This window comes from Rhinichthys klamathensis, unplaced genomic scaffold (genome assembly GCF_029890125.1).
Source record: "Rhinichthys klamathensis goyatoka isolate OS25496 unplaced genomic scaffold, OSU_Roscu_1.1 h1tg000147l_1, whole genome shotgun sequence".
In the NCBI taxonomy this organism is placed as follows: Eukaryota; Metazoa; Chordata; class Actinopteri; order Cypriniformes; family Leuciscidae; genus Rhinichthys; species Rhinichthys klamathensis.
The window spans coordinates 2,343,958-2,365,679 of record NW_026606682.1 but is presented as its reverse complement, the minus strand read 5'-3'; the positions used below and the strand labels follow the sequence as shown (position 1 = coordinate 2,365,679).

The window sequence follows — 21,722 nt, the reverse complement described above, 5'->3', positions numbered from 1 at the left end:
TTGCAGGGATTGGGCTATAAATTAGTCTTTGGGAGAGGGCAAGCGTGATTTAATTTATGGAGCTCAGTAGAAGCCGTCTGGTTGTGTATCTGAGGAGGGAGACAGCTCTGATGGGTTTTCTGCTGCTGGCAGATTGAGCTGGTGTGATGAACTTCCTCTCTGGGGGATTGGAGCGGGAAAGTAACACCCTGTACGTTACCCTGATGAGTCCTGCTTCATACAGCCAGTGTTTTTTTTTTTAGTCATAGTTTGAATTTTGTAAATATTTTGTCATGTCATTTTGATTCATTTTTGTCCTTTTTAGGCCATTTAAAATGCATATAATTCTAATTGCTGAAAATAATAAATTACTATGTATTAATTTAAACCTGTACTAAACATACTTTTATCAACATAAACAAGTATTAGCTACTTTTAAATGTTTTGTGTTTTAGAGACCTTTTAGGATATCGTATTATATTTATCATGCAATGCTGTGGGAGTGACTCCACAGCGAGAGGTGTGCATTTAGACTCATTCTCTGTGCAGATGTGGAGAGTTGTAATATTTAAAATGTTAGTTCACTCAAAAATGAAAATTTTGTCTTCATTTTCTCATCCCCTTGTCGCTCCATCCAAACCTTTAAGACTTTTGTTCATCTTCGGAACACAAATGAAGATGATTTTAATGATAATTATAATGTCCCTCCATCGTCAGCTACGCAACTACCACTTTGATGCTTCAAAAAGTTCATAAACAGATCCATAAAGGATTTGAGCGGTTTAGTCAAAATTTTCGGAAGAGACTCGATCACTTTATACACTGAACAGATTGAATTTCACAAATTAACATTGATCAGCGAACATAAAGAAAAGCTCAACCGAACCTGCTTGACACGCGAGAACAAACCTCATTGGTTCTGGCTGAAGCTCAAACGTGATGTGTAACACAAGAACAAACCTCATTGGTTCTGGCTGAATCTCAAACGTGATGTGTAACACAAGAATGAACCTCGTTGGTTCTCGCACGTCAAGCGAACATGCTTGAGCTTCTGTTTACCACAACTGATGTGTGTTGATGAATGTTTATATGTGAATAAAATCCCTAAATTCAGTCTATTCATCATATAAAGCGATCGAGTCTCTTCAGAAAAATTTGACTAAACCGCGCAATTCATATAGATTAGTTTTACGATCACTTTATGAACTTTTTGAAGCGTCAAAGTGGTAGTTGCGCAGTCTGTCAATGGAGAGACAGAAATCTCTCAGATTTCTTCAAAAAGTACTTCATTTGTGTTCCGAAGATGAGCGAAAGTCTTGTGGGTTTGGAACGACACAAGGGTGAGTAATTAATGACAGAATTTTCATTTTTATGTGAACTAACCCATTTAGTCGAATTAATTTCGTTACACTTTTGTCACAATGCTTTTTTTGCCTCATCTTCTTTATCAAAGATAATCAAAGAGCTCATTTTCATTAATTAAATACAGTCCATCCATGACTGGTTGATTTTGAAAATATATATTTTTGCACATCCTCCTGGTTGTGTTTAGTTTGGTTCTGCCCAGCTTTGAAGGAATTTTTGAGACTGTAACATTTATTCTAATTTAATAATCAACTTTGGCTTGTAAAAAAAGGCTATTTCTTAAAGCAGATGTCTCAAACTAAACTGTATTGCAATCTTATTGACCAAAAGCGTCACTCCATGCGTGAGTGTGCACCCTGGGAATATCTACAGCCAGTGGAAATGAATGTGACATCTGCAGCAGTGAGCTATGAGTAATCAATAAAGAACTCGCTCTTGCTTTATACCCTCTGTCTACATCACCTGATTGTGACGCAGAATCATTCAGATTTGCAAAGTCTGGGAACTTTTTTCTTCTTCTTCTCCGTAAAGGTCATCTGCCAGTCGGGATATGCGTCAGCGTCGTCCTCATGTTTCCTTATTACTCTTTCACAGGGGTTTCATTTTAGCCCCTGTGGGCAGGGAAGCCAACGCTCCATCACAATTGGACTGTGTTGCTGCACCTTCACCGCCTATTTCAACATTGAAGTGCCATACAGTGATTAACCCCTGCTCTGTTTTCTCAGTGTGCTCACATGTGCATGTGCAAATCAATTTTGTCCTTAGTCAAGTGGAAATATCTCTATTAGTGTAATTGATTATTTTGCCTGGAGCTTCGACGTGGAATTTTGTAGCCACAAGGTTCATGGCACGGTTCTTTGTTGAAGTTGTGGTAATATAATTGAGTGCCCTTAAATTAATCATTGCGCAGCATTGAATTTACAGCAGAAAAGGCTTGGAACCAGCAGCAAGCATTCGTATATAGGCTTATCAGGATTTACGCTAGCATCATAAAGCTTGGAAAGAAAATCCTCGAAAGAAACGACAAGGAAGATGAGGAAACTTGGACTTAAACCTCTTGGAAGTGGTTGGGTCGCTTTCTAAGTCCGTTTGTGGTTTTGGAAAAGTGTGTAGAGTTAAGTTTAGTTTGTGGTGCAATAACTGGATTCATTTGTTCTTTGCTTGCTCCTTCCAAGGGTACGGCTACAACAGTTGAGTCATGTGTGGCAGGAATAATCCGTCTTTTTTGCATGATAGTCCCTCAAAATCAACAAATCCTATTCCATGTTGAACTTTCAATAAAACGAATCGTTTGGTCTGTCTGAAAACTTGATTAATGAGCATGAGAAAATTAACAAATGGGCTTTGGCAGTTATTTCTACATTTCATAGCTGTATGTTGGAAATTTACTAGCTTTGAGGAGGTTGCCGAGGAGAGGGTGTGGAAGTTGTTCGGAGATGCTTTGCATATAAGGGAGAGATAAGTAGTAGCCGAGACGTTAAAATTCTTAATAACAGGTTACCTGACATTTCCATCCTGTGACTCAGCCGAACGCTCCTTGTTAACTCTTGATTCCTACACCGTCTGTTATTTTGGAATCAGTGCTGCTCGTGACGCACATGACCGTTGGCATTTGCTTAGAAGTCCCTGAAAGACATCTTTTGCCCTTTAGTCATTTAAAAATAAATTGTCATAAAAAACTGAATTGCTCAGCTGTACTGCACATATACTGAAGCTCATGTGTTTTTAATGTTTTTTATGATATTTCAAGGTGACCATTATGGATACTGGAGTGAGAGGGACAATTGCTGTCGGGCTGGTTCCTCAATATTACAAACTTGACCATCAGCCCGGCTGGCTTCCGCACTCAATTGCTTACCATGCTGATGATGGGAAGTAAGTTCATATTAAGAGTTGGTACTTACTTTTTAATTTATTTTTTAATAAAATGTCTACTTTTGCTGTTTATTGTCTAAACCCTTGGGTTTAAATATTTATTTTGATATATTTACTGATATTTATTTTGATATTATTAACCCTCTGGGGACTAAGCCCTTTTTGGTCCGTTTTCTCTATTTTTACATTTGGGCTTATAAACCATATGTAATGGAGATGGAACACTATGTGTTTGGTATCTATGGATTCAGAAGACCCTAAGCTAACATAAGCATGCATGTAATGTGTTTATAAAGGAAGTATGAGTGAAAAATGTACAATAAACTAGAGATTTTCAAAAACGGAAATTAGATTTTTGTCATTTATTTCTGAAAATCACACATCACACAACAATAGTGAACAGTTTTTGAACAAAAAATATATTTGTCAAAGCCTTTGCTTGACAGACATGTGTAATTGTTAAATAAAATGTGTAAAGAACAATGAAAAATTTAACTTTATTTACAAATAGTCCTAGGCGTTTTTCTTAGGAATGCTTAGAATTTTCTAAGCAATGCTTTCTCCTTGTCACTCTCCAGTAATTGTTCCAGAGCTTGTTCCACCCTAAATCTTTACTGCTTGCCATCATAAAAGTGCTAAAACAATAAATAATGTTATAATTGTATGTATATAAATATATATATATTATAATTGTTCTGTCTCTCTCTCATATTTCTCTGATAATCCGCTCCGTAAGCCTCCGTTCGCTCTCTCTCCTTCTCTCCATTCAACGCTGTTTGCGTCATATCCCTAACTATATAGTACCACCCCTTGCAAGGCTACAGAGTCCTCTGATTTGCTAGATACGTCATGGTAACCTTCCTCTGATTGGATAAGAAAAATATTGCGCCATCGGCAATTTTTCCATTGGTTGTTGCTTGCGGAATCTGCCAAACAACATCGATTTCATTGGCTGTTTACATAGTGGTATTGCGCAACAAGGAAGTGTGTATATTTACAAGCCGGGTAAGTTATCACTGTTTTCAGCGGAATCTGAGGAAGACGGTAAAAAAGACCGCATCTCTCTATCATTAATAGTTTTTAAGATATTTACACATTTGTAAAAGTATGCCATTTTGGGCGGTACCGCCCAATCCGTCCCCAGAGGGTTAATATATTTCAATATTTATAATTGAATACATTTGTCTTTAACCAAAATGCTTTAGTTTGTAAACTTTGTTTTGTTGGTTACCTTGTGGAATTTTTTATTAAAGATCACTTCCTCTTTCCATGAACCTTTCCAGTTATAAGTCATAAATGACTGTATCTCTCCTTTTCACAGGCTGTACAACGGCAACTCTGTCGGTCAGCAGTTCGGTCCTAAATGTAACCGGGGGGACCGAATCGGTTGCGGAATCTATGCAGACACTTTTGATGCTGGACTGATCACTGTGTTCTTCACAAAGAATGGCAAGGAGGTGAGTCTCCATGCCTTGGTACTGAAGTCACAGAACAGTAATGTTGTCAAAAATATTGATTTTTCGATACATATCGATCCTTAAATATCTGGTTCTAGTACTCATTTCCAGCAGTATCGATACACTGATACCAGCTGTGCATTCTCGCTCACTCTTTTCCATACAGAGTTAACTCTCTATTGCACATAATTTTACTAATTCCCGCAGGTTTCCCGAACACACATAAAGCTGCCTCTCAAAACGTGTACCATATTAAATACTTTTTCCTGGCTTATTGCACTTAAATGTTCAAATACACACAAAATTATGTAAAATGCCCATCTTTGCGAGTATTTATGTAAACCGTAGGGCTGCACGATTTGGGGAAAATGTCATATTGCGATTATTAAGGTCAATATTGCGATTGCGATATAATAAACAAATGGTTTCATGAGTCAACTTGCTTGGTTCTAAAGCAAAATGCAAACACAGATAAGTGATAATTCTGAAATGTGTATTTGTCAGCTCAAACTGGCAACAACAACTAAATGATTGATAACACCTATAATGATCAATAAGCCATTGATGTCTGGATAAAACATTTTATCCCCCCCCCCCATTTTAAACATTAATTATAGCCATTATAACATTACAGTGATTCAGTCATTACGATTGAAAGCTATCAATTTTTTTAAACATTTATTAGGCTTCAAAAAATATAACAGCTTTTAATTTAAGTGAACTTCAAACAATCCTCACATAAACCCATAATAAATGTCAGATTTACCTGTGCCCTTACTGTCTAACAGTTAGGACATACAGAAAATGAATAAAGTTAACAAAGAGCTGCATAAATTATATATAGACTAATCCTTATTAAAGCTACAAAAGTTCTTTAGTCAAGAGCACTGAGTAATTTTCTCTGTTCCCTTTATTCTTTGATTAACTTTACTGACAGAAAGCTTTATTGGCTGCTGGCCCTTTAAGAGCAGCCGCTGTTGACAGAACTCTTTACGTCCATCATAAGACTGCTCTTATGTTATGAAGATACTCGACAAAACGACATTTTGGCATAATTGTGTGTGTTATTGTTCGTTCAAGCGTGAAAGATAACTGTATTCTGGCGCGCGGTCTGTGCATGCGCTTGATACTGCGCGCGACTTTCTGTGAGTCACTGTCAGGACATTCACAGGCAGCGCACTCTCTTTTGACTTGTCGCGCATGAATGGTTTAAAAGCATTCACACGAATAAGAGCGGGATCATAACACTAGCCAAAGGATGTAAAAAAATAAGAGATGCTTAATTAATGTTAACGTTAATTGCTTTAACAGCCCTAATTAGTTTATTTCATATAAAATCGTAGCATTTTGCGTCATATAATCGCATAGGCTTGACATCGCGATTGCGATATGATTAATCGTGCAGCACTAGTAAACACAATCAGTTATCTTAAGTGAATGTAAACAAATGCAAACAAAGAAAACATGTATAACAGTACATGCAGTCTTAAAGTGACAGCAGCCTAATAATACTGCTGCAGCTTGTGTAATTTAATGTTAATCAAACAACAAAAGAAAAAGAAAGGATTCATTAGTATTTAATTTTTACAAAGTGGACTATCCAGTGTTATTTTACATTTAAGTACTTTGTGCAAGGTCCTGCTACAGAAACTGAATAGACTTTTTTAGGGGCTCAGTGGTCAAAACAAAAAGGAGGGGGGTGTTATTTGTTTTTATTTTTTCACTGACTGTTTACTTGTCTTTTTTTTGTAAATTAAATTTGAAGTTTAAAATCAAGCTTCCTTGTGCTGCATGTAAACTATTGCAAATACATTGAGTGAGCAGACATTTAGTGAGATAATTATAATGGTAATTCATCAATGTTTATATGTGAATAAAAGCCTACATAAAAATTATGTAAAATAATATAAAGCAACCGTGTCTCTTCAGAAGACTTGTGTCAAACCACTCCATTCATATTCATTTGAAGCTTAATATTGATTTCCTAGACTTTCAATGGTTGGACAAAAACATATGAGATGATATTTAAAATATTTATATGCCAGTATATAGGGCAGTTTCCCCCCATGGTATCGAAAATGGAATTTAATATGGATATTTTTTAAGGTACCGAAGTTAGAAATTCCAGTATGGTGACAACACTACAGCACAGTCATTCTGATACACACTACTGTCCAAAAGTTTGGTTCAATAAGATTTTTTTTTGCAAGAAATGATTGCAAACTTTAGTTCATCAAAGAATTCTAAAAAAAAGTATCACGTTTCCACAAAAAAATAACAGCTGATAACAATAAGAAGTGTTTCTTGAGCAGCAAATCAACATATTAGAATGATTTCTGAAAGATCCTGTGCCAATGAAGACTGGAGTAATGATGCTGAAAACTTAGCTTTGCATCACAGGAATAAATTACATCTGGTAATATTTTGTATATACAATATAGTTATTCTAAATGCACAATATTATTGTTTTTACTGTATTTTTGATCAAATAAATACATTAAAATTCATACTGACATATCACCATGTATGCATGTATAGGCTATATATTATAAAATATTACAATGTCAAGTTGAATTAATGGATTTACAGTGTTAAACACAGGTAATTAATTACAAGTGTAAACTTTAACAGCACTATGTAAATATAATCAGATACCATATATTTATGCATTCTTTCACTAATTGCATAACATCTACATCAAACTATGAATTCTATGGACCATTGTGTGTAATGGTTTTGTTTATTACTCCATTATAGTGGTTACAAGAATCGGTAGAGCTAAAGTCTTTGAACACACAATAGTCTAGTCTTCTAATTGAGGGTTGTTTTCTGATGACTGGTTTTCCTGCAGGCCAGATAGAAGGACCAGGAGTGATACAGACATAATTTCAATGAGCGGTCTTTATTCTCAGTTATAATGTGCTGTAAAATAGTGGTTAACTTTATGGAATGCTTTAACAGAGCTCTCTTTATGTGTATGTGTGAATGGAAGGTGGGGTCAGTGGTGGTGCCGGTGGCTCCAGATGGGCTTTTCCCTGCCATTGGCATGCACTCCCTCGGCGAAGAGGTACGGTTGGACCTGCAGGCGGAATGGGGTTCAGAGGAGGAGGACAGCGTCATGATGGTGGACAGCCATGAGGATGAATGGGCACGCCTGTATGATGTCAGAGTCAGCGGCACGGTGAGTGGGGGGGGGGGGGGCTATCGAAAACCAGACCAAATGTGAAGCCAATTAGTTTCAGAATCATTTTTTTAATCTACAGGCCCTTGGAAAGTGTGACGGGTTGGGTGCAAGCATGGTGAAAGACTCTAAAGTAAACCATATTTTACACTGGGTTAATTGGAAGTCATATACGTTAGGAATTAGTGGTGCTTGCTAAGGCAAGAATCACGATTGCTGTTGCCATATGGAGGGTTAGGGATTGTAACAGGCCTCAAATCTCAAGTATTGAACCTTGGTGCATGACTCGACAATAAGGACTGCCCGATGGCCCGGGGTCAGCGTGAAAGACACTCGGTTGCCCGATTGGGCCAGTGCTGCATCTTCACGGAAGTTTATAATTTGTGCATTTTTAAGCCTTGCCAATTTAAATATTTAAGTGCTTGTAGATGCGAAAGTACCTGGGTCTCTCGGTTTGGTACTCGCGCGCTGTATGATAAGTTTTGTGTGCACAGCAACACGCATCCAAAGTGTGCGCCTAGAACGCTGTGTGACGCACCTCACAGAATACTCTTTCAGCATTCAACGTTAACGTGAGAAAAGATGCATGTGTGACGGTATATTGGGTCCGTGCTGCTCTTAAAGTGACAGCAGCCTATATTCCTCCAGCTGTCTGTTTTTATACGTTAATCAAACAAAAGACAGAAAAAAATCGCTCGCTGCTCTTGACTGAATAACTTTAATTAGGGTTAATCTATATTTATACAGTGAAGAAGTCTAGTGCAGTGATATTTTACATTTGTTTATAATTTCTGTACCTGAAAATCTAGTTTAGACCTACATGAAAAACCTGTAAAGAACTGTTTATTTCATTTGTATATGTTTTCGTGCTATTGCTCGTAATTTGATTATTTGTTCTTATTTTATTACTGACCGCATGTAACAATATTTACAATTTTAATGAGTTTGGCTAGTAGTTTTTAGTGACATAACCTTATTTATTAAGGTTATATGGATCAAAAACAACTAAAACAATTAGCAACTAGGCCTATTTTATTTTATTATATTTATTTATAACTTTTTTGTGGTTGGGCCAGGCCAGTAGAAAAAATCCTTCGTGTTGAGCCCTGATTGGTGTGGAACTAATCCTGCAACATTTGCATGGTCATGAATGATGACGTTTTGCGGCTAGTTTCTAAGCAGTTGAATGTACAGTTTCTGCCTGGTGTATGATGAAAGTGGCTCATTGGTTTGCGATGAAAGAGGAACATAAGCCATATCTAGAGACTTTTTGGTGGCATGTGTTGCACAGGGAACTACCAGCCACATTTGCAATACCATGTTACTGCTCTATATCCACAATATCCTAATAAAATGTCCCAAAATAGCTTATTTCTTAGTGCCAATTACATGGCATTGCACTCCACCACATATTTACATGGCAGTGAAGTCAACTAGAGCACCATGACCTGTTTTCCTGGTAAGAGAGGATGATAGCAATTGCCGTAGAATTCTGATTACCACCCACATTTGCTTTTACTTGTAAAATCAAGTCCTGCTATTTTTGTTCAGATTCTTAAAAGTTTAGGTTCAGTAATTTTTTCCCCTCGGTTTGCCACAGACATGGCTCAAGCATAGTCCCAGACTAAAATGCATGTTTGAGCTGTTTTGTTTTGTGTTAAAGGGGTCATATTATGCAGTTTTTGTACAAGCTAATATGATTCTTTAGGGTATAAATTAAAAGTTTGTAATATACTTTAATTAAAAATTCTCATTAGTATAGTAAGAAAACACTTATTTTACCTGGTCAAAAACAGCTCTGTTTTCAGCACGCCGTTTCAGTGCATATGCCTTTAAATGATAATGAGTTTTGCTCACCCCGCCTCTCTGTTCTATGCGTACATCGTTTGTAACACAATAACACAATAACCATAACGCGTTGTTCATTAAAGACGTGGGATTATGAATTATATTGAGAACGTCGTACATAGAAAACATGCCGTAATGTACCCTGAGTGTAAACCTTAGACGCATTCATTGTGAAGCGTGCAGCTAGCGATTTGCAAAGATTAATATAAATATTAATATAAAGGTTAATAAAACGTTACACTCACTTCAGTTCTTCTGGAGGTGCAGCAGGAACACGAATAGCTGGTACCGATCCTTTTTTCAGGAGCAGCTTCTTAGCAAAACCAGCTTTATACTGATCCTCGTTTATAAAGCAGTCTGGTGCAGGGTTCCAGACTGCGACCGTTTTTTGAGAATGTGCGAGTTAAAATTGTATGTGGTCGCATTAGTGCGAGTGGAGAACGCTCGCGCAACAGAATGTCGCTGTATCAGCAGCTGCTGCAGTCCGTAACTTATGTTCAAAATGAGCGAGTACATCATGAATCCATTTTCCAAACCGTGTTTTTGACTTATCCTGAATCACTACGGTACGCCTATAATAAGTGTTTATATTCTGACTATTTTTTCCCGGGCTCGGCTCGGCTGCGGAGTTGCCCAGTGTCTGCGTGACTCGCCATAGACATTAACGGAGAGAAGTAGCTCCGGCTACAATGTTCTTCCGCAAGACACATGCAGTTTATTTATTGACGAACGTAGACGTCACGCGCATTGCACACTGATGGTGAAACCCGCCAATTACGAATTCAGGAATTAAGGCATATAAAAACGAAAAGGTCTCACGAAACACCGAGCGGTTAGATGAGAGTAATCGCTCCACAGAGGAAAAGGAAATGATTATAAAATGCAGAAGGTAAGGTCAGGAGTGTGAGATTTCTGATTTTTGTTACAACTAAAACTTTGATAACGAAAATCTGTATCAGCGTATTATAATAATCTAATCTTTTAAAATGTAATGCATACATTTGAATGTTTAATGATTTTTAAAAGATAGAAAGATGATAATATACAGACAGATAGATATAATATAATTCAAATGTAAATAGATAGATTGTATACACTCTAAACAATGCTGGGTTGTTTAAACTCAAATTTGGGTCAAATATGGACAAACCCAAATGTTTGGTTAAAAATTTAATTTTAACCCAACTTTCACTTTCAACTGTAAAAATGTTTTATTACATTTTTAACCCAACATTTGGGGTTGTCCATATTAGACCCAAATTTGGGTTGAAACAACCCAGCATTTTTTAGTGATAATTCAAATGTTAAATGCTTAAAATTACAGATTAAAATTACTGTCCAAAATCCATGAAAATGATAATTATCATATATTACATGTGTTTTTATATAATATATTACAGGTATTTATGCTGCTACCCAGAAATCCTTTGCTAGCCTTGGTCCATTAAAACCACTATTCATCAGCATGCATTGATTAATCCCATGGCATGTAGCAAAAAAAAAAAGGTGCGACCAACTGAGAAAGTTGGTAGCACCAGTGCAACCAGTGGGAAAGTTAGTCTGGAGCCCTGTGGTGTGTGAAATGATTCGCGCAAACATGAAAGCATTGACGTTGCTCGTGGGGAATATTCCCTTCGAAAACAAACTCAGCCACTGCGTCTTCAGCGGTTCGGATTTAGGAACATTAAAATGACTGTGTTCCTTATTACACCCAAGAACAGAACACCACAATCGCTTAGACGCCATTCTGCTCATAGACAGTGCTCCAGCATATCAACAATGAGCGCGCCGGTCCGCGCAGACTATGATTGACAGCTTGCTCACGAGCGAGGGCGGGTCTGTGTTGAAACGCTGCTGTCAATCAACAATCGTGGGAAGGGCGTCCGAACGGCTTGATTTGAGGCAGGGGAAAACATATAAGGAGATTAAAACAAACACTGGATGGATTTTTATCATTATATGATGGTTGTGTACAGGCACTGCCAACACACATTTCAGTATAATTAACTTGTAAAAATGCATGTACCATTATATGACCCCTTTAAGATGCACACCAGTAATGTTTTTTTTCTAAGTCATGTTCATTAAAGCAACTTAAATGCCCTATTTAAACTAAAGCCTAATCCTGGCTTAATCAAAGCCCTGTCTGTGAAACCGGGCCTTAATGTTTTTAAAGTCTCTTATGCTCACCAAAGCTGAATTTATTTGATAAATCTTATGAAATGTTGTTACAAATAACTGTTCTATTTTAATGTATTTAAAATAATGTATTTTCAGCAGTCATTACTCCACTCTTCAGTGTCACGTGATCCTTTAGAAAATGTCTTATCAATTTTGAAACCTGTTATAAGCTTTTGACAGAGCTGCTTAATATTTTTGTGGAAACCATGAAAATAGAAATCTTTTTATTAACATTATAAATGTCTTCACTCTCACTTTTGATTAATTTTAATGTATCTTTGTTAAACAAAAGTATACATTTCTTTAAAAGAAAAAATCGTACTGACCTCAGACTTTTGAACGATAGCGTTATTGCGATAAATAAGGTCCGTGTTCTCAGCACTCAAGCCTTTTAGTGTTACTTTGATGTAATCCTTGCTTGAAGTATTTTGAATCATCATACCTCACAGGTTTGCCCCAATAAATTCTGACATGAATGATGTGAATCCAAAAACCACACATTACTTTACTTCCTGTCAGCCATTTACTAAGTTGACATTATCATTCTTAGAAAAAAAAACACCTGGAGGAACACAGTGATAGAAGAGTCTGCCGAACTCAAGCGTGTGTGCCGTTGTGACTGAGTGTAGGGAATTGATTGCTGGAGGCAACGTTTTTTCACCCATAATTCCTCAGAGTAGTGTTTAGATAAGGTTGAAAGGAACAAGCAGTCTTGTGTTTGAGTTGGTTATGGAGCAAAGACCTCCCAATAGAGTGAGACTCTCTCTATCCAAGAGACCAAAAAGTGCAGGGTACAGATGTTCTTCTAGGAAAGGATCGTGCGCCCATCATGCTCACCTTCCCATCTGATGCCCTGGACCTTCTGAGGCCTATTAATGCTATACTGAGGTCATGAAAGCATACAGCATAAAGTGCCGCACTGTCGTTATGCTTTACTGGGCTGATGGCACGAACCGGGCAGCGCAGGCCAGAACTGGCACTAGACCAGCTTGTAAAAACTCAATAAGAGGACTCTCGAATTATTAGCCAAGGAATCTTTTTGCCTGTTTAAAATGTGGTTGAAGGTTTTCTCAGCTGTGTGCCTTCTCTGTGAGTCCTGTTGGCTTGGCGAGAAGGTGTCCCAAGACTTATAGACTCTGCTGATAAGGGCATGTTTTGACAAGATGGAACCAAGTCCTAATGCCCCATGGTTTAGTTTCCACATTAGTCAGCATCAAGTAAGTTTCTTTGAGATTGGCGATCTCCCCACATAAGATTGTGCAAAGCACTCCTCGCCATCCGCAGTATGCTAATAGTAAAATGTAGGTTTGATAGCTGAGGTTCGTCAGGCAGCTTTTGACGATACTCATCTCCTAGTCTTAAGGCACGATCTAATGTAAACCAAAACTTAAAGTGTTCTTTAGCAATCTGTCACAAGAGTCCATTTTGTGGTCTGTCTCTGACGGATCCAACATACTGTCTGCGTTTTTCAGAACTCCTCCAGTCATTCCCTCCATATATGGAGCAGTTCTTGTCTTTCGGTGTCGGTGATAGTTTCTTGTAGGAACACATTCTCTTTGGTAAAATTAATTAGAAATGTCTGTCTTTCAGTAAGCCTTTGGAAAAACAAGTATATCAGTATAGATATCAACATCAGTATCTTTGTTAAACCATCTTTGTTTATTTATCAAACAATGCTAGCTGAGTTTTACAGAACTTTTACGTGATGTCACCATAGAACTATGCAGTTTTTGAATTTATTACAGGGAGAAACCATAAACGACCTGGGTAAAGGAGAAATTCACCCAATGATGGAAGCTCTCTCATCATTTAATCTCTTTGGAATACAAAATGAGACATTAGCACATTTGCTCATTTATACTTGGTGTGTCATCCTGGGATTGACGTCAATGGCACCAAACCCTATTGGTCCTATTGGTGATTGTGACATGGTAAGAATGAACATGCAAAACTGGAAATTAGCATTTTAGGACGTCACCTTAAAAAAAAGAAAGTCATACAGGTTTTGGAATAACACAAGGGTGAGTAAATGATGACAGAGTTTTAATTTATAGGGGAATCATCCCTTTAAGTGCTCTTGCGGAAGTGCCGGCAGGTCTGATTAGTAGCACTAATTTGCTCTGTTCTTCTACTTCTAATGTTTACATTCATTACAATCACAGGGCCACCCCTGTTTAGATGAGAAAATATCACATTCTGACACGCTGTTAACCGCCGTCATAGCGTTCACAAACACTCCGAATTTTTTTTTTTTTTTTTTTTTTACTGTCTATGGTTTGTCATCCGTCTTCATGCATGTGATAACATGGAAATATTTTGATGTGCGAAGTAGTGTGATTCACTGTTATAATAGATTGTGCGAGATGTCTCTTACGACAGCTCATCGTGGCCTTTCCTTCTTCTGAGCGCCCACATTCATTTGATGAAAATGTAATGCAATTCACTTACTGCCTCAAGATGCGGCCGTTCTAATGACGGACTGGTCAAAAACCTTGTAACTTAACTTTTCGTAAAATGTTAGTAATATGATGACGTATGTAAATGTCTGACCATATATAAAGCCACAATATCAACTTCGGCAACACAGGGTTAAAACCTTTTTAAAGCATTTTTTTCCATTTCCTGAAAAGTTGCATTTTTGGATATATACAAGGTTTCTGCAGCGACAATATATAAAAGGTGTTCCTAGAATTAAAATCGTTCCCAGTTCCTGCACAGAGCACGCCAAAAAGCAGATATTTCCCGCGATTAGTTCTAGGAACTATGAAAAGGTTCCTCCGGTGCGAAATCCCCTTTTGTGAGCATAAGAGACTTCTTTCCACAATCTGGGATATCACACAGATCAGTGCTGTCCAGATGAGATTATTGTTTTCGGTGGAAGATCCCTTTCACAGATGAACTGTGGGAAACTGAAGATTTGCTGACTCCTTCACTTCTCTTTCCAGTTAGCCTGTGTAAAGCCACTAATTAGCCCATTCCCATCTCATTTAAATGGTCTTTCTGGGTTATTCTGGAAATTCTGGGTTAAATTTAGCATTCGTTTTACTGGATCTGGCAACTTTAAACAGTACTATGTCTGCTGCCGTTTCTGGTTACAATTAATGCATGAAAACAATCACATCATCAGAAAGAGATAATTGAAATCAAATGATATGGAAAATGGTGGATTAGTATGATTTACTCAGACCCATGAATCTTTAGATTAGCCCTTATATGTGTAGCCAACATCTACAGCATACGATCTCACATTGAGCAATGAATTGTCACACATAGGTCACCCCTGCCTTTGTATGTGTGTTTGTGTAATGAGGAGGCGTTTGGCTGGCGCCGCTGTGTACGTGCGGTTCTATGCGAACGCATGGCAGAGATCAGTTTAGCTGTTACTACAGCAGAGCCTCTGCCCACCGACTAATCTCCCTACGGCTCTGTGGCCGACAGACAGCAACCTGAAGTACTGCTCGCTTTACCCGGCATACACATCCACACCAATGCTAGCTTACACATAGTCACTTCCAAGGCCTTACATACTGTTTTATACTCATGCATGCACATACACTGACTCACACGCACGCTTATGAGCTGGTTGGGAGTGATAACGTCTGAGAATGCTGGCTTCAGAGCAAAGATTTATGGTCATAGCCTCTTTGGCCCTTTGTCTTTTTTTTAAAAAACACTTCAGCTCAGAGTGTTTGTGGTTTCATCAGGCCTGGCAATGTTGCTGAGTGTCTGAAACTGAAGGGGTGACTCAAAGGGTTCAGCCCATTACTGTACATTCCCCCATCCCAGTCAGAGAAATGATTTAATCTTAATGTTGTACTAAAGAATGAATGACAGTCCTCAAGCCTTCTGGCGCTGTAGATGTGACTGTGGCCTGGTTAATTCTGGTTAGACTTTTGGAGCCGCACTCGTTCAATTAAGTCTGGACGGGAATACGTTATTCATTATCGTTATGGCTTTAACTGTATTACTGTAACACTAACCACTGTCAGACGTGTTTCATAGTTTCATCTTGAATAAGCTACCATGGAAATCTGTTTCTGTCCTGCTCTCTTTTTTTCTTTTTACACAACATCCCTACAGGGCAGTTGGATACAGTTTTCTGTATTTCCATTTGGTTTTGAGTTCATCTGATGAACCTTTAGTGTCCATATCAATGGACTGTCTTTTTGGTTAGCCTGAGTTCATCTGTTTCCCACAACAGGACGGTTTGAATTGAACTCAGTGTGTGAGAACACTGGAAAATCACTTCAACCCTTAAACGGAACTTGAAAGTGTGAGAAAAAAGGAAATAATGACTTATCTGTAGCAGGGAGAGGCTGTTAACCTGCTTTAACATGTAATTTCCATTGGGTTTGCATCCTTTTTGATAAAAAACAAGATATGACTGTCAAATGACATGTAAGGCAAAAGAAAAAAGGCTAGCTGCCTAATATGGCATCAAAAATAGTTTTAGCATGATTTGAGCCAAAGAATCGCAATTTATGGGACCATTGTTATTTTATTGGTCATTTGATTTCATGTTATTGAAGCATAGCAGTTTTGGAGATTTCTGAGTAGATAAGAGCGGCCTGTATATGTATGGAACTGACCTGGTAATGCATACGTCACTTACACATGACGTTTTGCATGATTTGTGTCATGTGAAGTAAAGTCTGTGGAGTGAAGTGTGAAGCTGCAGCTTAAAGTTCAAACTAAGCTTTTTTAGAGTCCCTTGATTGGTTCTGGTTGTTCTTGAAACTTAGCAGGTGGAAATTTACTGTTAGCCTGCAGCTGTTGGCAGTTATGGTCCTGCAACCAAATTCAGAAATGTTTAGCATTCGGGGGTAGTAACCAGAGGCTTCTGGTTCAATACCCATAAGATCCATCACCATTGTGTTTTTGAGCAAGGCGTTTAACCCCAGGTTAACCCGAAGTTCTCAGCACCGTTCTGTTGTGAAATCGCATGAAAATTGCAAAAATAAATTCCAGACCTTGTCGGAAACCCAACAGTCATCCTCAATGCGGCAGATCTTTGGGAAAGGAAATATTTGTGACTACTGACTTCATGGGTGGTTTTGTTTCTAACTTCTTTTGACTTTACAACAAGGTCCGATTCTTATAGCCAACATGAACTAACAATGAAAAATATATATTTTTTACAGCATGCAATTAATCTTTGAAATGTTAATTAAAATAGTTGTTCATTATTCATTTATGTTAGTTCACAGTACATTAACTAATGGTAACAGATCCAGCTTTTGATTTTCAAAATGTTTCAGTAACTTTTGAAATTGATATTAAATAAAAATTAATAAATGGTGCCTAAGTACTGTTCATTGTTATTTCATGTCGACTAATATGATCTTAAAAGAAAGGGTTACCAACTAAAATGTAATTCAGAAAAGTTTAATCATCGATGACCCCTGTTTAGTTTTGGGGTGTCTTTTTTTTTTAGTCTTTAGTTGAATATTTCTCACCATCTGGTTAAAAATGAATCAAATGTTCTGAAAAACTTTTACATTTTTGTATTTTCTTCTTCTTCAGTGAGCCATTGCAGTTTCGGGTATTGACAGAAAAGTCAAATATGTAGCAGTCAGGGCTCCAGACTGCAACCAAATGCATTTTGTTACCGTTTTTCCTGCCTGTGTGACTAACTTTGGTTAGAGGTCGCACCGGTGCCACCACCACATTGTCCAACTGATAAGAGCTGCCATTTCTGTTGCATATGAGAAACATCAAAAGGCAAATGAAATGAAAAAGCGGAACGAAACCGCGTTACGCATTTGAGCTGCGCATCACGGACCATTTATTTCGGAGCAATAATAATGCAGCACTAGCTCAGAACAGGTTTTACCCGCGGACCGATCTCGGATCACTCGACACTGTTACTACACTGTGCTGTAAGATCCTGTGAGAAAGCTTTTGAATTCGCTGCGGAATTAATAACATGCTCCGAGATCTTGTGGGGATCTTGGTCTATAACACTGGTGTGTTTTACCGAACAGGTGTTAGCGCCACCATCTGTAGAACTTAGTGGCACCGGTGCTACTGCTCTCAAATGTTAGTCTGGAGCCCTGGTAGCAGTTTATTTTTAACTCCTCCGTCATTTCAGCATGAACTAATCAAAAGGAAACCAAAAGAATTTTGTGGTTGATATTGTTTTTCAGGGTTTTTTTGTTGTTGTTGTTTTTTTTTTGTGGAGATTTGCAGAGCCATCTAAGTATGTAAATGTCTTTTATCACGCTATGTCCAACAGCATCAGTTGCGGCAGTACTTTGGCAGGAGTGAATGATTATGGTTGGGCAACATATTCCCTGCTGCAATAACTGGTAGTGATAGTTGGATCTATTAAAAGGTGGTGAAAGACACCACAGACCAGGCCACCGTTGAGATTTCCAGCTAAACACTAGTAGTTTTATTTTGAAGAAATGCATGGGGCTCAGTTTTGATTACATTATATTTTGAGTTATTTTTTTATAATCTGAAAAAAAATTATAATTTTGAGGAATACTGAATCTGTATTTGTGAAGTGAGATGAGTTAAGGCATGCTCACATTTAGTCTAAAACTACAATAACCATCATGTTTACTTTACATAGCGCACACAATGTCTCTGCACTTACTCCCGATTTCTCTTAACATGGGGACAGGAGAGCTGTTAGTCAATAAATAAAGAAAACAAAATAACTTGTACTTATTTAAAAAGTAACTCAGATATTTTGTTGTAATGCATTACTCGTTACATGAAAAAAGTAATCTAATTTTATAACTCACATTTCTTTTAATCCTGGTAATGAATACATTTTTCACTCTGTCTCTATCAATTTAAACGTGTGGCTTTGGTGCTGCTCGGTGTTTGTTATGATTGGCTAATATCTTTGCCTAGGAAATTAAGTATGCTGACAACATTTAAAATTATCCAGTCAAACGGTGAAGGGTTTATAAATCTATATGTAGCTGTTTTTCTAGCCCAGGTAGTTTTACCGCACCCTAAGCCATAAATATGAAACATCCTTCAACAGATGCTTTACATTACATTATGGCTTGGCTGCTGGCAAAGTCCTTTTTAAGGAAAGTCGATTCACTCTGTGGCCATATTTGCAACACCATCCAAGGACCAAGTCCTATCTACTTGAATGGGGGAATCCTGAAATCTTATGAATCTCCTTCGGAAAGTCATGCTGGTTTCCACAGCCAGCAGTGGCACATTTATCTTAATCTTTTTAACTTGTCTTGGCGTCTTAAAAATGTCCTAGCGAGGCAAACGGTAATGGTCAAAGACCAAAGTCAAGTGCATATTTATGTAGAAAAATAATTAAAAAACAGTGCAGACTGACATGTTTTTGCTTTCTCGCAGCTAGACACAGCAGAGTGGACGTGACATGCTGAACTTCTTTTAACTTGAAAACTTGTGTCCTATCTGAACAACCTCTAACTCTAACTTTTTGTGTGTAGGAAGGAACAGTGGCTGTTCTACTGCTCCTTTATTATTTGACCTGCTGAGTACCAGTGAGCAGGTCATGGGGATGATGATGTGAAAGTAGACATTGATGTGTCCTTTATCTAAAAATAAATGAATGGATGGGGATATTCCTGCCACATCTTGTCCTAAAAACATTTAAGAATTGTACTGGGATAGCATTATGTAAACATACCAAATACTTTTCTATCATAGATCATATGAAATCATTTTGTTTTGCTTTTTAGGACCATCTTTGGAAAGTGACAGGAATTCTCAGCACTCCACAAAAAAGAGTCTGCATGTTGAGGCTTTTAATATATTGTTGTGTCAATTAGACAAGCAGCTGAATGCCAAGTTCAGCTTAACACTATGAAGAAGTGAGGATAAATTGTGTTTAGACTGACTGTTAGTAACTGCTAGCCGACAGACAACTTGTAACAACATCATCTGATGCTGTCAAAACATAGATCTTATTTTAAAGGCTGAAGACAAGTGATGAACAAGACAAACATCTCAGTGGCTCCAATTGTAGGCGTCTCCCTCTTTGTGTCCTCCACCTTTTCCACATTCTCCGTACTCTGACAGGAAGTTGTGGGGCTTGCTCGCAATGTTGCACCTGTTGCCGGGGCAGCGGGTCAACAAAACAAGCTGCCGCCTCCACGCAGGTCTGGGGATGGTAACGTTCGAGAGCATATCAGATCTGTCAGCGCTGTCATTCAAGCATGCTGGGAGCTGTTGAGAGCCGTTAGGAGTGGTATAAAGGTAGACAACCTCCCCATTACTCAGCATCAAGGAGGCAGGAATGTGTGACTAGGTGCAATTTTGCCTCCATCCTCAACTGAGCAGGCAACTGTCCTGGCACGAAAACTTGAAGATGTTGATGTTGAAAAGAAGAGTCGGGTGTAGGCAGAAAAAAAGCACTACTTTGCGTCTATAAAAAGCAACACACGATTAATACTGTTAATGGATTTCAGCCCTTCGGTGGGTGCATTCTCCAGTGAGCATCAGGAGATGAGAAGAGAATAACTTCTGTTTGAGAAACACACATTCTTCCATATTGAACACTGATCAGTTTAGTTGGAATGATCAAGCCTGCTTTGATCAAAGTGATGCCAGATTGTTTGCAGGATTGTGCGTCTTACTTTCTGTAGTTCATCAGTGTTTTTGATTTCAGTTTGGGATATTCTTGGACAACTCGCAGCAATCTGTTCCTGCCTGCGTTTGTCTTTTGCACGCACTTTTCTGTGTTTTATAAAACATGTGGTCATAACCGGCATGTTGCTGTACGAGGCCCTTTGTCAGAGTCTCCTTCTGACCTGCAGTCATTTACCGGGGTAAACAATAATAGCTAAGATTGTTGTAGATGGCATCAGAGAAATCTTTCCATTGCACCAACAAAGTGCTGATTCTGTCATTGCAAACTGAAATTTTTTAAGTAATTAATGACAACCAGTTGTAATCTGAAAGTAATCATGATGCTGTGTTGTGAGTTTAGAAGCTGTGTGGCCAGAGACAGAACATGAGAGAAAGGCAGTAGCATTTTTAGGCCTCATAGGCATGTGATTCCCAAAAGTGCTGTCTAGGTTGGCAGCTCATTAGGTTTAAGTTTGTGTCCTTTTTGATCATTCAGAAGTCATATGACGGGCAAAAATGTTGTCTAGGTTTTAATCTGAAGCTGAAGTTTAAATTGAACCTTTGAAATGTGCACATGATGCCCAAAAATGATGTCTAGATTGGCAGCTTACTAGTTTCTAATTCGAACTGTGGAAGAGCACTCGTATCATCATGTCAATTTTTTTTTCGTTTGGGTTGTAATCTGAGGTGTCAAAGTTTAAATTGAACACTTGTGCATATGATGGCCATAAATGTTGTCTGGGTTTTAATCTTAAGTTTAATGATGTCTAAGTAGGCAGCTCACTAAGGTTCTCCTTTTTGACCATTTAAACAATTATGTCATGCCCAAAATTGCTGTTCATGTTGTAACCCGAGTTAAAAGTTAATGTCCAATAATACAGTCTTAAGTAGGCAACTCACTAGGTTTTAACTTTTGAAGTTTTGGCTGTTTAAGAATGCATTTGATAACCAGTCTAGTTTTGGGCTTTAAATTGAATGTCCCAGAAGTGCATATGTTGTCCAAAGAAGCCATTTGGGTTGGCAGTTCATTAAGTTTGGCCACATTTTTGTCCCTTTGATCATTTGAACAGACATATGATGCCTAAAAGTGTCATCTAGTAGGCAGCTCTCAAGGTTTAACCTAAAGTGTTGAAGATTTGGCCTTTGAATTGAACGTTTGAGCATGCATTAGGCTTGGCCAGGTTGAGATGGTCTTTAGGAGATGGCTCAACCTTGCATTAACGGTAGTTTCACCATCTTAAAATCTAATAAACCTCTTAATC

At 38.0% G+C, this 21,722-nt stretch overlaps 1 protein-coding gene across 1 annotated transcript in view; it reads left to right on the top strand.

Moving 5' to 3' along the window:
• Positions 1–21,722, top strand: part of spryd3 (SPRY domain containing 3) — a 50,480-nt gene that overhangs the window by 8,416 nt on the left and 20,342 nt on the right. The window contains exons 4-6 of the mRNA XM_056258013.1: positions 3,095–3,219; positions 4,541–4,676; positions 7,669–7,857. Of these exons, the coding sequence (XP_056113988.1) occupies positions 3,095–3,219; positions 4,541–4,676; positions 7,669–7,857 (450 nt within the window). The remainder of the gene's footprint in view (positions 1–3,094; positions 3,220–4,540; positions 4,677–7,668; positions 7,858–21,722) is intronic.